The sequence below is a fragment of the Camelina sativa genome, chromosome 17, assembly GCF_000633955.1.
Source record: "Camelina sativa cultivar DH55 chromosome 17, Cs, whole genome shotgun sequence".
In the NCBI taxonomy this organism is placed as follows: Eukaryota; Viridiplantae; Streptophyta; class Magnoliopsida; order Brassicales; family Brassicaceae; genus Camelina; species Camelina sativa.
This window is the reverse complement of record NC_025701.1, coordinates 26,889,722-26,906,617: the sequence shown is the minus strand read 5'-3', so window position 1 is coordinate 26,906,617 and position 16,896 is coordinate 26,889,722. Positions and strand designations below refer to the sequence as shown.

The following is a 16,896-nucleotide window of genomic DNA, read 5'->3' as shown; positions in this document are numbered from 1 at the left end:
CAAATAAAAGAGTAGAACCCAAAATGTACTTAAAAAATGTATATATAGATTACTATCTTACCATCTGCATAATAATGCTTTGACTTAAAGGGCTTATTATGGTACATAATAATTTATTACCTTAAAAGTTTATCAAATGTTAAAAAAAAATTAGTACCTTATTAAATAATGTAACAGGTTGACCAAATCACTTTGTTGATAATTTACTTTCAAGTGTAGATATTGTTTAAATCAGTCTATATATATCTCATAAAAGTTCTCAAATAAGCAGAAAACCAAATCCTTATATTTAAAACTTATAAACATGGTTGTTTATATCAAAAACAACTTTTTGTCGGTTTCTTTAGTAATCCTTTTTTTTCTTGTTGCCTCATCAAATGGAAGATTCGATATGAAAATTTCAGTAAGTGAGATTAACACCATCTGCTCAGAAGGAGCGAATCCTTCATTCTGCTTTCAATTCTTTAAGTCAACTCCTGAAACTAAAACAATGGATCTTTCGGGTGTTGCGGAGTTTTTAATCAAGTATGCATCACGAAATGCAATAGACTTAAGCAACCAATTCAAATCACTGGTAAAGAGCCCGGTTGATCCTCGTTCCAAGAGTATTTATGCTGAATGTTCACAACTTTATGAAATTGCAGTTAGCAACTTTGATGATGCCCTGAAAGATTTGGCAGCAAAGGACAATTTGAGCCTTAACGTTAACGTCTCGGCTGCGATGACAGATGGAGTCACGTGTAAAGACGATTTGGTTAGTGTTAGACCTAGTCCAAAACTCTTGAAGAAAATTTCTGATATTGATAATCTGTCGGCCATCGTTTTGGTAATTTCTAAAATATTACCTTGAAACTAAAAATATATGTATAAGTCAATATCATATAATCTATTTAATAAAAGTATTATTTTTTATTTTATTCTTGTCATCCTACTATATTAATTGGGAAGTACAAATATGAAACTAACCTTAAATGTGTAAAATATTACATTCAATTGCCATTAGAAATTTTTAATTAAGCTTAATTAATTAATTTAAATAAATATAATTAACTAAAAATAAAAAATAAAACTCACAGATCAAATATTAAAAAATCTAAAAAATAAAAAAAAAATTCTCTCTCTAATAAATTATGGACAAAATTAGTAAATATTTTTTTATAAAAAAAATATAAACCAATCAGTTTTAAAAACTAAGATTTTATATCCAAGTATACAATATAATTATATTTAATAACTAAATTTGAAGATTTCAAATTATGATTCTCCTATCATCTTTATTTTATTTTATTTACAAATTGTTTGGAATTTTCATATAATACTTATCATTAATAAAATGCAGAATTTTTTCTGCATATGTTGTGATTTGAATTTTTAAAAACGAAGATATATCACTCAATCTATGAAAAATGTGTGTTTTAATTTCCACATTGGCGGGTTGGTAAAACTAAATTTATATAGATGATAAATTATAATTTTTAGTTTCTCACAATTATAATAATAAAATTACTATTTTATATTTCACAAAATAATGCTGCAAATACAACAAACAAACAATAGAAAACTGAAATAATACGTCAAAAAATAAAATACTATAATATTCTAAAATAATAAGTATTCAAATAGACTAATAGATTTACAGAATAATTAATAATAAATATTATTTCAAACAAAATAATATTTTTTTAAAAATATAACAATAACTTTTATTATTATATTATAAATATTTTTTAAAATGTTGATCCGTGCTTTAAGCACGGGATATCTCCTAGTAACTATATTATATGGAAATTTATGACAAAATTATATTTTCATGTTTTTTTGCAAAAAAATATAATTTAATTTTTAGAATCTGAAATTTATTTATTTTTTCTATCCGCTTGTAGAACCTTTGCATACTCAGTACTATGCTAAATAACCCATCACCATCTTTTTCTACTTTCTGATTGATTCATAATAGTAATTCTGCTATGTGCTTGGGGATCTAACTCGCACGACGGACAAGTTAGGGTTCTTGAGTGTGGAAAAAGTTTTTCTTTATCCTCATGAGGGAAATCTTTCTTTTATTTATCCTTTCCGTATTAATTCTCCTCGATCTGACATTATCCTTTGAAAATTCTTTGTTTTATCCAAGAAATTGGATTCTTTATTGGACCTGATCCGTAAAGCTGAAACAATTTACTTTTCGTTTGAGAATCGGGTTAACCAAATAGTGCTATATGTTGGCTTAAGATGAAGAAAGCTTGAGCCACAAGCTAAACTAATCCAACCGAGTTTATAGATTTTTAAAAAAAAGTTTAGGAGTTATCTAAACATGTATATTTTTCTATTTGAATTACAGGTTTTTGTCAAGTGTTTTTCTATATAAGGAGATGTAAGGATGTTGCATAACTTATGACGTTTATAGAGAGCGAGAGAGATTTAGGTTTTGAATGATTTTTCTAAAGTTTAATAAAAATGAGTAATTCTTTTTTTTTTTTTTAGTCAACCATTGGACCACAACAGGCCGGCCCATTAGCCTAATCCCTATATTCGTAGGGAGCGGGACTCGATCCCTGGTGTGATGGTGCCTTGTGCATTAAGGACTTACCTTTGGCCACTGCACTAAGGTCACTTCACAATGAGTAATTCTTTTAATTTTAGTGTTCTGAAATCTTTGAAGTTCTTTGGTTTTAGTTCTATATTTGGTATCAGAGCCAAAACAAACCTAAGTTTCTTATGTTTGAAGTCATAACATGGGTGATATATCGTTGTGGCCAAACCTAAAGAAAGAATCCTTCGTCTATACAATGTCTTATGCTTACCGTCACCAACTATAATGTGTGGTCCATGCGTATGAGGATCAAGCTCAGAGTGCATAAGGTTTGGGACGCTATCGACCCTAGAACGACCCGATGATGAGAAGGATGACATGGTGAGAGCTCATCTCTTCCAATCCATACCGGAGGCACTGATTATACAGGTTGGAGACCTTGATACCTTTAAAGCCGTTTGGGATGCGATCAAAGCAAGACACGTTGGAGCCGATAGAGTCAAAGAAACACACCTACAAACTCTAATGGCCGAGTTTGACCGACTCAAGATGAAAGAAACCGACACCATCGATGCTTTCGTCGGTAAACTCTATGAATTTTCAACAAAATCTGCTGCCTTAGGGGACAATATTGAAGAACCAAAAATTGTCAAAAAATTTCTTATGAGCCTACCACGGAAGCGATACATACATATCATTGCTTCACCTGAACAAGTTCTTGATCTTAATACCACAAGCTTTAAAGATATAGTAGGAAGGTTGAAAGCTTATGAAGAGTGGATTTCTGCTGAAGAAGAAGACGAACAATCAAGCAACCAAAGAAAGTTTATGTATGCTAATATGGACTTACAGTCTTACCAAGGGAACTACGGCTCAGGCGGAAGAGGTAGAGATTAAGGTGGACGTTTTTTAGACGAGGGAGAGGATGAGGACGTTATTGGAATCAATCGAATAGAGGATATAGGCAAGAGCAAGACAAGTCTAAGGTAATTTGTTTTTGGGTGTGATAAACTAGGACATTATGCATCAGAAATGTCTAGATCGATTGCTTAAACTCCAAGAAACACGAGAAAATGAAGATGATGATGCTAAAGAAGCTGAGGAACTCATGATACTTGAAGTAGTGTACATTAATGAGAAGAATGTGTCACCAAACAATTTTGAAAAGCATGATATTAATGTCTGGTATCTTGATAATGGAGCAAGCAATCATATGCCCGTAAATCTGACTTACTTCTCCAAACTTGACAAGACGGTCACAGGTAAGGTGCGGTTCGGGTATGATCCTCGCATTGATATAAAAGGGAAAGGTTCAGTTCCCTTTGTCACCAAGATGGTGACAAGAAAGTTTTGGGGGATGTCTACTATATAGCGGATTTGAAGAGCAATATCATAAATCTCGGACAGGCTACAGAGTCAGGGTGTGACGTAAGAATGAAAGAAGGCTATCTCACATTGCATGATCAAAACAGTATCTTGTTGGTGAAGGCTAAAAGATCCAAAAAAATTGTCTCTACAAAGTACTCATGGAAGGTAGTGAAACTACTAAATGTCTGCAATTGATGGCACAAAGTGATTTCACTAGATGGCATGAAATGTTAGGACACATTGGCATAAAAACCATGATGAAATTGTACATAAGGAGCTAGTTATTGGTATACCAAATGAAAGGAAACATGTGTCTCATGTTTGCTCGGAAAGCAAACAAGGCAAGGTTTTCCTTAAGCAACATCTTTCCATGCATCAACAAGAGATGTTTTTTTTGTAACAATCTTAACCTAAGCAAAGCAAATAAATTATAAAAAGCTCAACAAATAAACCAAGAAAGAAATAGAAAATCAACTCATCAATAACTAAAGGAGAATCTCAGGGTTAAGGTAATTGATTAAAAGTGAAATAAGAGAAGGATTATGGAGTATCAAACAACTTAAATTAAGCAAGATTCCTAGGCAATAGAACAATTGCAAGACTAACACATTTCCATGCAATTAATCCCTTTACTAATCAATCAATTATCAACTTCTTCCAAAGGAAATTAAATGATCAATAAGCATTACAATCAAGTCTATCTAGCCACTAAGCACTCTAGTCAACAATATCCAAAGGTAAGGAATGCAAAGCACTTAAAATTTTTAGTTCAGGAATTTCATCAAACACCTACTGGGCATGAAATTCCTAAAGTCTAGAATCAACATGATCAAGGCTGATCTAGCTTTATTAGAAGCAAGGATCTAAAGCATTATAACCATAAACTCCATAACCCAACTCCTAAATCATCCTAATTTACCAAAACCCAAAGACTCTATAAGACTACTCACTCATCATCATGATCACACAAAGGAATAAGCTTGATCTTTGTGAAATCATATTAAGAGATTGTAGATTAGGAGAAATAAAGAAGAAATTACTATAAAAAACTTAGAAGTAAACAAAGATTCAACAAATCTAGAACAAGCTTAAGAACCCTAAAAGTTGCTAAACAAAAGATGGTTTGTCCTAATGAGGAGTTAGGGTATTTATAGAAAAGTAGTAAACTAAATCAGAACAAACCGGATCAGAATAAAACAAATTAAGGAAAACTGGAACAAACCGGATTTGGTTCCAAAAAAATAGCGAACGTTCGACCCATTGACCGACCGATTGGTCGATCGTCTCTCCATTCTGATCGACCGTTGGTCGATTGCTTCGTCGATCAGTCAAGTCTCGGAGGTCTGGTCGAGTCTTGTTCAAGTTGATCGACCATCTGACCGACCGAGTGGTCAATTGGTTGAAGTCTAAGGTTTGGTGAAGTCTGGCTTTGAGATGATCGACCAGTTGGTCGATCACTTGGTCGATTCTTTGAAGTCCGGGGGTATGGTTGATATGCTCAAATTTACCCTAGAGCTACTCTCTCAAATTAAGAGATCACTGCAGTACTTAGGGGTCGAATTCCACAAGGACTCAAGACTACACAATAAATTATAGAGTTTTATAATTAAGCTAAACAGATTAATTTGAATTAAAATAAAAGCAATGCAAAATATTAAATAAAACTGTTGTAAATTCAAAGAATTAAAAAGCTAGGTCTAGGGAATTTTCAGGAAATTATGAAATATTAAATCAATCAATAAATTAGGATTCATGCAATTAAGAACAGATCTAGAACTCTAAACACTTTTGTAAATTAAATCAGTTCTCACTGCAAATAATATCTAAATTTAAAACCAGAAAATCCAAATCTCTTTGCAAAATTCTAGGTAAAAAATCAGCAATAAAATCAGGTTTAGATTGTTCACAAAATTATTAAATCAAATCTCTTTGTAGGAAATAATTTTGCTTATTAAAAGATTTTATCAGGAAAATCAATGATATTCTCATATCAATTTATTTTCCTAAGGTATTAATTCTAGATGGCCAATCAAGGATTAATATGAAGAACAACATATGATGAAGATCTAGCAAGATAATGAATCCTAAATAAACAGATCTAATAAATCATAAAAACCCTATAAAAACCCTGAACCTAACAAGTAAACTACTCAGACATGATCAATGAAGAACAAAACATCTTTCTGAATAATAAGCAATTGAAATTAAAAAGAGTAAGAAGGAGTTCAAGAATTCTTCTCTACAAAGCAGATCTCTCTCTCTCCGAAAAGCTCTCAAAATCTCACAGGGTTCCAGAAAAATAAATACTTGGTAGAATAAAACTTAAGGGTTTTAAAAACCTAAAAACTATATATATATGTCCTAAAACACGTCAGGGACTTGTGTTGCAATTATGGAAGACTTTGGGCTAAATTGTAAAACTTCCAATTTTTGGCTCTCTCGTCGGTTTGGACTGGGTGTCGATCGATGCTCCTTCAGTGTCGATCGACACTGGTCAGTTGATCAGACTCCAAATTGACTTCTTTGATTAAATGCTCCAAAACGATCCAAATTGCTCCATTTTGCTCCTTTCATTCCAAAATTCTATAAAACATGTAAAGACTCAAAAACATCATAGAAAACAAATCAAAAAGGCACTAAAAGACTCTTTATATCATGGTTAAAAACCACAAAAACCATGATATATCAATGGTCAAGTCTTGTTCGAGTTGATCGACCATCTGATCGACCGAGTGGTCGATCGGTTGAAGTCTGGGGTCTGGTGAAGTATTGTTCATTTTGATCGACCAAATGGTCGGTCGTTTTGCCCTGTAGCCAATCGTTGAATCTGATCATGCCTTGATCGACCACACGATCGACCGGTTGGTCAATCGTTTGCTCTTCTTCCATTCTCTTGCATCTTCTAGCCAATTCTTGACCCACTCAGCTCCAAATCACCATACTTCGCACATCTCCACTCCAATACCTGAGGATAACAGACAATGATGCAAAATGCAACCTAAACAACCTAAATGCTCATGAATATGCATAAGACAATGAAGAATTAAGCTTTAAAATCACATAAAAACACAAGATATCAACATGTGTCCTAGAAAAGTGTAAACGAAATAAAAACAAGATGAAAAGTGTTTGGGACAAGTGTTAGCGCAAAATACTTGATTTGCCACTTGTTTTCACCATGCAAATCACTCACCAAGTGTCCAACCACTTCTCTTCAACCAAGGACACACTCTCGTCTATAAATAGCGACCCTTAGAGCCATAGGACCAGTTTGCATCAAGTCCTCGCCAATTAGCGCTATAAGTCCGAGTAGATTCGTGTATCTTTCTAACAAAGCCCAGATGAGTCTCAAAGCATATGATATGGTACATGATTAGGTTGGGTTGTTGTTTGTATTTCCTTAAATTTTGCGTAATAGACTCAAGCACCTTAGATTAGTTGTGAGTCTCGAAGCATGTGATTAGTACATGATAGAATTGGGGTTTTGTTGATTTTGCTTAGGATTTGCGTGATAGATCTAAGTTTTATCGTTGGTTTCTTGTAGTTTTATTTCTTAGTCATCTAGATTGAGCTCTAGGTAGTTCAATTTCGTTTATTGCTTTATTTGTATGTTAACTGTGTTACTTGTGTTGTTTGTCATTGTTGCTTGTTTATGTGTTTGTGTGCATTTGTGTCTAGCGCTTAGTCTTTAGATTTTGTTCTAGTTACTTAAGTTGCATGAGGCATTTTTGTGATGTGTTTTGATTGCATGTTGCTTGTGTGCATTGCATGTTGTTGTTTGTTGGCGTGTTGAGGTTGTCTGTGTATGAGAAGACTTCCCCAAGGCTGTAATCTAAATGGATTACGAAGACTTGTAGTGACGGGATTGCAGCCTATGGCCGGATACAACACGACGGTGTAGTCGAGTCTGCCTGTTGAGAGGGTCTCGCATGTGATGTTTTATGCTCGTGTGCCTTTGTAGCTGCGAATATAGGTGTTCATGGGTGTGGGGGAAGAAGTGGTGTAAAGGGCCCTAGGAGTGTTAAGAAGTGTTTAGCTTCCGCTTAAAACTTGGCGACAATCTACTTGTGTTGCATCTCTAACTTGCATGTTAATTCTTTTGCTTCTATGTTGTTTGTGTTGCTTGCATGTTGTGTGTTGCTTGGTGGGGTTGGGTTTTGGAGTTTTGGTTTTTTGTTAGGTTCCCGAACTCACTGAGTGACTAGAACTCAAGAATCCATAATTTGTTTTGCAGGTAACCTTAGTCGTAAAAGCCTTAGAGGGAGCAAAAGATGTTAGGCCAGCCGGTGTAATGTTGCATTGCCTTTGTAAGATATTTTGTAAAATAAATTATCATGCTTGGTACGATAAACATTATGTATGTTCTGGAGACTTGTTTTGTGAAATAAAAAAAGTATGAAAGTATTTTTCATTAAATTTTGTGTGGTTTCGAATGGTATAAGCCTTGTCCAGTCCAACATAACGTTCGAGGTGGCGAGGGTTGTAAAGCCTAAGCTATCTCGAAGCAGGGAAATTGTTCTAAGGAGGACTGGTTGGGAAGCAATGACTTCTATCTCTCGAGCGGACCACCACAGCGCAGTTTCCATAGTAGCATTTCCGGGTCGTGGTTGGCTTGTCCTATGTTACATGGAACTATGGAAGCGTTGATACATCTCCGATTCCCGCTTCAGAAGCGTCCGAAATCGCCCAAAAGAGTGACATAATCACGATTCTGAAAAAGTAGAATATGGAAGCGCATAGGAAGCATCGACTCTGATTTGGAAGCGCACAAGTGATCAACTGGAAGTGTCTAAATATACCAAAATTGTCAGTCGCCGTCATGTCGTCAGGCCGTCATCTTCACCGTCTTCATCACTGAGATCTGTTCCAAAGACCGTCGTCGATCCGCTTTCATGTTAACACTGTCTCAACCTGTCTTCATTGTCTCGAGTCTCGAACAAGCTTCTCCGATCCGTTTGATTTTCTGTCACAAATTCTCTGTTTGGAAAGTGGATTTTTGATAAAGAAGAGGAGATATATACATATATATCTCTGCGAGACGAGTTGTCTGTCAATTGGTGGCAACTTGTCTTGTGGGAAGGTTGTTAAAGGGTGGAGACCAGGGTTCGAGGAATGCCTGGCGCACCAATAACCTACTGGTGGATTTGGATGAATAGTTTCTGTCCACGGTGAGGGGTTATGATCGATGCCCTGCAGGGCCAGCTTGGGATCCGTTGGGGCGGCTAGAGGTGGGCTAGTGGGGTCAACGGGACGGGTTGTCACATAAAAATCGATTTTTATATGACAACCCGTCCCGTTGACCCCACTAGCCCACCGCTAGCTTGCCACCATAGGCCCGAAGCTGGCCCTGTAGGGCATCGATCCTAACCCCTCACCATGGAGTGGAACTCACTACTAAATCCACCAGTAGGTTATTGGTGCGCCAGGCGTTCCTCGAACCCTGGTCCCCACCCTTTAACAACCTTTCCACAGGACAAACTGTCACCAATTGATCTGTGGGGACAAGGGTTCGAGGAACGCGTGGCGCACCAATAACCTACTAGTGGATTTGGATGAATAGTTAATGTCCACGGTGAGGGATTAGGATCGATGCCATGCAGGGCCAGCTTGAGGTCCGTTGGGACAGCTAGCAGTGGGCTAGCAGGGTCCATGGACGGTCCATTGGGCAGCTAGCGGTGGGCTAGTGGGATCCGTAGGACGGATTGTTACAGAATGTTGGCTTAAGCTTGAAGAAAGCTTGAACCACAAGCTAAACTAATGCAACCGAGTTATGTATTAGGAAAAAGAAAACTTAGGAGTTATCTAAACATCTATATTTTGTCAACTATTTTTCTATATAAGTAGATGCAATGGTGTTGCACAGTGTCAGCCCGTAGGTGTATGACGCCTAAAGCACACCTGAAAATGGTGCCCTTTAACCCCATTTTTTTCTTCCAAAAAAAATATATAACTATGCAAAAGATCACCAAAAAGTTCATTTGTTTTAAAAACAATTGTACATAAACATCAACATACATCACTTGTTGTCAAAAGAAAAGCATCTAGGTACATGAGTCAAATTTCTTCTGGTGAAGTTTGGAAGAAGAAGAAGAAGAACCTTCAAATTAAAAAAGTTAGGGTTTTTTTTTAAGTTCAACTAGATTATCGCGTGCATATAATTTTTTATTATTATTTATATTTAATATTATATTTATTTGTTAAATATTGAATATTTTGCAAATAGAGGAATAACTAAATTTTTTGACCGTTTGTACGGCTAAATGTTTATATAAATTTTTAACCTGCAATATACTTCATGACAATTTGTTTGTTATATTTAGATTATTTTGTTTAGTTTCTGAGATTTTATTTTATTTTTAATTATTATAACAAAAAATAAAGGATCTAAATACATAATAAGTCATTTATACGCTATGATTAAATCACATTGTTCCTAATGATTCAATTACTTTACACAATCTTAGTTAAATCAATTTAATTTTATATGTCAAATATTCTAAAATTAATAATGTTGATAAATAATAAAATGAGAATTTAACCCGTGTTACCATAAATTTAATGATATTTTATTAATTCTAACATGTCATCTTTATAACCCATCTACTATATAACCATATTATACAGTATTTTAAACTTTTTAATTTTACGTATTCGTAATATTTTAATATTTAAATAAATGTGAATCGAAATTCTTCTTACTTTAAAAATCAAAGTTCACAAGTTTTGGAAAAAAAAAATAGGAATCAAATTATTGTTTTTTTTGTTCGCAAATGATTCAAAGATAAAATATCTTCAATACACAATAAGTAATGGACGACTCATGGTGTATTGTAAGCAGCAGTAACCCGAGAGTTATGATCAATAATTTTAAGGCAAAAACGTGATTCCACAAATTTCTATTAAAAACATTGATTTTCGAACAATTTTTGTTTGGCTCCATTTGTTTTTTGAGTATAGTGATAGTGACACTACAAGAAAAAATACTGTTTGTGACTATCAAAATCGTCACAAAGTGGTCCTAAAGTCATTTTTACGATCAATAAAAACTAACTGAAATGGTCGCTAAAATTTGTTGCAAATTTATATCGTCACAAAGTGGTCACTTATTTGCGACAGATTAGTGAGTACAAATAAGCGTTGTATATTAGCGATTACATTGAGACTACCCGAAGTAGTCGTACTTAGAGACTAAATAGTTACTCTCTCTTTTAGCGACTACATTGAGACGAAAGCTAATAGTCATAGTTAGAGACTAAATAGCAACTTGGAGTGTTAGCAACTACTTTGATACATATTTTGGTAGTCACATAATAGAGACTCAGTTATGACGATTTGTTTGGTTGTAGATTTGCAATGTTCTGGTCTCAAAAAAAGGGTCACAAATTAGCAACCAATATGCAACTTTTTATATTCTTCTTACTAATGTACATGGTCACAAAAGGGTGAGATTATAGCATCTGATTTGTTACTGTTTTGAAGAAAATAAAAAAAAACTAAAATTTAATACTAAAACAGATTTCGATTAGGATTATACCCAAAAAACCTGCAAACATCCTTACAAAAAACCTGCAAACATCCATAAAAAAATCCTTAAAGAAAACCATAATATGATTCACAAACAAGTTATGATAGTATTCTAAGGCAACATAAAGGTTGAAGAAGTGTTGGACAATGGTGAAGTGGCTTGTCCATCTGCTGGTCCGTCAACAGTTGTGTTCGCTGCTATGGCTTGTTTTTAGTGAGGTGGTGTTGTTGCATTAGCCATAAAGTCTACAAATCCAGGAGAAGTGTTGTTTTAGTAGGTGACTACCATCTCCAAGCTTGTTATACGACTTTGAGTGTTGCGATGCTCCTCATCACGCCTAGCATTTTCTTCATCAACTTTAGCGAGCTTAACACGACAGCTTCAAGTTCTTCTTGCAACTCTAAGATTTACGGTCAAGAAGCGGTTGAATAACATTGTTTTCTCTTCCCTTTGTTGATCGTCTCAGCTAGTTGGCCAAGTCCAAAGGGTTTTTCCTTGTCATCTGTGACAGTACTCTAAACACACTAAAAAAGATGATGCAAAACCATTTAGATTGAAACAGACAATGTTAATGTTCATCATCACCAAAAGCGAGAATCAACATCAGAAAACCACACAATCATCATTACCAAAAGAAAGTCAAAAAATACCTTGAGAAATATGTAATCTTTATCTTGAATGGTGAGGGTGATTAATAGTTTCGAGAAAAAGGTAAGAGTGATTAATAGTTTTGAGAGAGAGATAAATACTTAATTAGGTCACAAATTAATTTTGGGTGGGGGGAAAGTTTGGCGGTTTATTTCACTAATATTGTTGAAAATTTTGCATCCGTGGTTAGTAACAAATTAGTCACAAAACGGTAATACTTAGAGTCAGTCACAAAAAACTCAATATGGTTGCAATTAAGTCACAAATTGGTCACAATTTGTGACTCTATTTCATTAGTCATAAGCCTATTTGGTTTTTGAAAGCCAAAAACATAAAATTTTGATTTGTAATCATTGACATTGTAATTAAAGAGTAAAAAAAACAAGTTCAGAGAAGAAACAAATACATATAAGAAAGAAAATTTGAACAATATACAACCAGACCGATAAAAGAGGATTCATATAATTTAACTATATATCTGAAAAAACCTCCTAGACACAGAAATCAAGACACTTTTTACATCCATGTTTTCCGACGCCGGTAGAGCAATTGCTCGCCGGCGTCAGGATCTATCTAACCCCTTTAATCTCTCTTACTCTTTGTTAAGCTTTTGAAACCTTTTAATTGGTTTAATATTGTGCAACTCCCATCAAAATCCAGTGTCTTCCTCAGCTCTGGCCCTCTTCTCCAACGAAACCAACACCTGCAATGAAGGAAGGAAGCGAGCTCCGGCGAGTCCCTTCCTGACCCATCCTCCATTCGCAGCATCCATTCCGAAGTGGATAACAGAGCTCTTTCTTGAATCCAATGGCACAACTATTTACAAACCTGAGTCTAGTCTCAGCTTACTGCTTAGACCCTCCATATATGGATTCATAACACCCTCTGACGACGAATCTGTTCACCAGACATCGTCGGCTTTAAGGGCTTCACTCCACCTGTGCTTCTATCGGGAAGTTTTTTCATGTCTGTGGAGGCTGAAATCTTCGGCCACACTGCCGATAAGGGTGATGGCAAACAGAGGAAAACCCTAATTGCTGCAGTGGTCTCCCTTACTGCACCTGGCCCATTATCCCCTTGCTTGTTTGCTTACCCAATTTTGTGGAAGCCCACCTATATGATAAGTGATCCATCAAACTTATTCATATAGGCCCAGGTTGGTTTTATTTCCTTATTCACAAACCTACTCTAATTTGTCATCTCCTTATGCTACTAGTAGCCCTGAGACTTACTATCCGCTATCTGGGATCCGATCCGAGATCCGCTTGCTCCGCTCCGTAAAACAGGATATCCGGGTCGGGCGGATCCGGATCCGGATATTAAATTTAGATATCCGGCAAATCCGGATATCAAAACATATGAGAGCCGGATATCCGGATATATCCGAAATGCTTATATTATAAGTCAGACTTGGGCTTTTGGGTTTATTAAACGTAAACATATCCTAAAGTCCAATTATTTTGTTAAATATATCAAAAGCCCATCAGCTCAATACAAAACTCAAAATGACGAAGAGAGAAAAATGGTGTTATTAGGGTTTCATCTTTAACTTTGTCGTCATCATCAACAACCGCTGCTTCAGTGCTTCTAGTTGCGATTTGTACCACTCACCACCAGAAGAGAGACAGAGATAGACAACACGGAGGGGAGAGAAAGAAGGTCTTCGATTTCAATGGTGCTTGTCGAAACGTTCTTGAGAAGTTTACGGCGGCGATTTGGATAGCGCTACCGTAGATCTGGGTCGTTAGCTCGAGAGGGCGATATAGAAGGTGAGTATTGGCCGGAGATTGGGTGATTTCCTTTAACGTCACCTCGATCTATGGTTTCACGGCGAGAACAGCGGCTTCAGATCTCTGCTTGAGGGTCAAAACAAGAGAAGAAAAAAAATTTGACTTGGGAAACGAACGGATCCAGATATCCGCGGATATCTGAGTTTTTAACGGGTATCCGACTACCGGATATCCGGGATATTCGGATACGGATTCGGATAGTGATATTGTGTATCCGCCGGATACGGATCCGGATCCGGATACCTCCAAAAACCCCGGATATCCGGATCCGTCTCAGGGCTAGCTGCTAGTAAAGACAAAAGACATCTTTCCTACAATATTTGGCTTTCGATTATTAGTTTAGGGAATAATCTAATATACTAAAGGAGAAATCGAGAGGGCTCACAGCCAATCTCACAAAATTTGACCTCTCTTGCCCTTAATGAAAAATACCCCTGAAAATTTTTCGGACAAGCTTTTGTTCTCTATTTAGATTGCTGAAACGCACCACATTCATCCTCAGACTTAAGATTACTAATTTGCCATTAATGAGAATCCAATCTGGACGTTTTTACCCTTCAAATTAATTAAGAAAATAATTAAAAGTCTAAATTATTAAATATCTAATCTATATAATCGTCAAAACGTGATTTTATAAATTTAAAAACGCTAAAACCTAAAATAATGGGCTTTATAAAAAACCCAACCAAAATATACCGACCTATTCGAAACCCTAAAATTATAGGTTGTTAACTAATATATATATAGGTACAACCCTAATCATTCTCCATAATCCAAAATCTTTAAATGAGAGAAAACCCTAATTTTCTCTCATGTTCTTCAAATTATATATGTATTATAGTTTTGATGATCGCTTATATGGTTCTTCGTATTCATGTTCGTGTTCTAATGATTCATATCCACTTTCTGTAGTATTTGTTTGGAACGCAGGTTTGAGCATTACCAAAACTTTGAGTACGGTTTCATTACTTCTTATATTATTTTGTATACGTTTCTTGATTTATTTAACGTTTTGTAAATTACTTCTTATATTATTTTGTATAAGTTTCTTGATTTATTTAACGTTTTGTAAAAACGATTATACTAATTCTTATGTTTCAGGTGAGTTAGTAAATGGTCGTGATCTTAGTTCTATGTTCCCGCACAAGAAATCTAGGTCTTTTATTTTTGAATACTTTAAATTTTATTCTTTATAGTTTGATGATGCTAAATAGAAAGGCCTATTTCTATAGTTGCAGGAAAGCTTCCGAAGATGATCATATAAATGAGAGATGTTTGGTAATTTTAATAGTAAACTACTCTATCATCGTTATTAAATTTTATTCATGTGTTTGTGGATCTAATAAATAAATATAAATGATAGGTGGAGGTGGCGAGGACTATCGAAATTTCTTATTTGAAATCTGCATCTTCATCCATGCTAAAAGGTATGTTGCTAAATTTAAGATTCCTTTTATAAATATATTTCTAATGATTTAATTAAATTTAAACATTGTTTAGATGAATCTACCAATGATCGTATGGCAAAAAACAGGTATTGTTTTACTTTTTAAAAGAAATTTATTTATATATATATATATATATATATTTGATTCAGAAAATCATATTAACATTTGTAGTTACTGAATATTATTGCAGAAAGACTGTGAATGGTGCTAATAATATCCCAGAAGTTATGGTATATTTTTAAATAAATTATTTAGTTATTGTTTTAAATTAATTACTCTTATTTTCTCGGATATAACATCATTTAGTGTGGTTAATCAACAGATTAGAGATGCAGAGTCAGCAATACAACGTCTTTCGGCTATTGTTCGGTAGTAATTCTATGTTAAAGGCGGTTTTGACACTAATTCTTTGTTTGGATCATCTTCTAATGTTTGTTAATAATTTGCTTATTTGGTATTAACATGGAAACTGTGTGTGTTTAAAAGTCTTCCTGATACTAAAATTTAATGAAACATTTTACTAGCGTTTTTCCGTAAATTTGATCATAACCCTATTTTTGTTAATATTTGCAGAGAAGCTATTGATCGCAAAAAATCAGAGTCGTTACTTTTCCATTTAAACTACACGGTAATTATCTTCAAATATTCTCAATAAAATTCCATTAGATATAATTTATGACATTGTTATTATTTTAAAAATAGAAAGCGTATGGAAGAAGATATGATTGGTGTCATTGCAAAAATTCAGGCGTGAAGAAAGGAGGAAGACGAAATTTAGAGAATAGTAGGATGAATGTTATGAGATCTTATAATCGTATTTTTATTGATATTGTTTTAGATGAATGAATATTTGATGAAATAGAAAAAGACCAATGGTAATTTATTTTAATAATAAAAATTGTACTTTATTAAAGGCGATCAAATATATAATCGTGAAATACAATTATAGACAATATTTGTAATACTATATTCATAACTATTATTAAGAAAAAAAGTGTTAAAAATTATGTTTAAAATTTTGAATAATATTGTTAATTAATGTAAATAATCTGCATATGGAAGAATAATCCTTGGTGTCGTAGCTCATATTCAGGCGTGAGGATAAGATAAGCATGATATTTAGAAAATAGTATGATGAATATTATGATATCTAATCGACCAGTTACTAAAGTTCTTGATTATTATTTAAATTTCGAAAAAGATAATGAAATGACATAATGATAGCTAATATTCTTTAAAATGTGATAATTATTATGTTCAAAATTTTGAAGATTACTGTTAGGAAAATCTAATGTTGTTATATAACATTATGTAAATTAGGGTGGAAAATCTTAAGAGATATTCTATATTTAAAACATAATAGAATATAGTGTAAGATAACGATTTATTTAAAAATAGAAAATGTAAATATGCATTAAAAGCCGTAATGATAAACATTAAGAAGATTACTATTTAACTCTAAAATAAAGGGAAATATAAAGATATTAATGTCTGGAGATCTATACATATTAGTTAAATGATTTGCTAAACAAAAATTTAAAAATATCACTTTCGCTAAAAAATGTAAATTGTGAATATATAAAATTG

At 34.1% G+C, this 16,896-nt stretch overlaps 2 protein-coding genes and 1 long non-coding RNA gene across 5 annotated transcripts; 2 read left to right on the top strand and 1 right to left on the bottom strand.

The window, feature by feature from the left end:
* Positions 289 to 885, top strand: LOC104758096 (pectinesterase inhibitor 2-like). Its single transcript, XM_019239356.1, has one exon. It carries the CDS (start codon positions 305 to 307, stop codon positions 848 to 850), a length of 546 nt encoding a protein of 181 aa, XP_019094901.1. The 5' UTR covers positions 289 to 304; the 3' UTR covers positions 851 to 885.
* Positions 11,398 to 12,112, bottom strand: LOC104758095. The gene is made up of 2 exons (XR_762624.1): positions 12,074 to 12,112; positions 11,398 to 11,947 (listed from the first exon to the last, which is right to left on the bottom strand). It is a non-coding gene; the product is annotated as an uncharacterized LOC104758095 (long non-coding RNA).
* On the top strand, positions 12,329 to 16,175 carry LOC104758094. 3 transcript variants are annotated; one of them, XM_010480904.1, is made up of 10 exons: positions 12,329 to 13,227; positions 14,774 to 14,815; positions 14,963 to 15,017; positions 15,094 to 15,139; positions 15,225 to 15,288; positions 15,362 to 15,395; positions 15,500 to 15,539; positions 15,632 to 15,678; positions 15,883 to 15,937; positions 16,012 to 16,175. In XM_010480904.1, exons 3-10 carry the CDS (start codon positions 14,995 to 14,997, stop codon positions 16,153 to 16,155), a joined length of 453 nt encoding a protein of 150 aa, XP_010479206.1. In that variant the 5' UTR covers positions 12,329 to 13,227; positions 14,774 to 14,815; positions 14,963 to 14,994; the 3' UTR covers positions 16,156 to 16,175. The 3 variants fall into 3 exon arrangements, with proteins under 3 accessions (XP_010479206.1, XP_010479205.1, XP_010479204.1); XM_010480903.2 differs by having other exon boundaries at positions 12,329 to 14,815; positions 15,100 to 15,139; XM_010480902.2 differs by having other exon boundaries at positions 12,329 to 14,815.

Excerpts from the sequence above, each read along its gene's own strand:
- LOC104758096 (XM_019239356.1), top strand. The coding sequence starts at position 305 with ATGGTTGTTTATATCAAAAACAACTTTTTGTCGGTTTCTTTAGTAATC.
- LOC104758094 (XM_010480902.2), top strand. The coding sequence starts at position 14,674 with ATGTTCTTCAAATTATATATGTATTATAGTTTTGATGATCGCTTATAT. Across the intron at positions 15,289-15,361 it reads ATCTTCATCCATGCTAAAAG|ATGAATCTACCAATGATCGT; the intron begins GTATGTTGCTAA and ends AACATTGTTTAG. Across the intron at positions 15,540-15,631 it reads ATAATATCCCAGAAGTTATG|ATTAGAGATGCAGAGTCAGC; the intron begins GTATATTTTTAA and ends GTTAATCAACAG.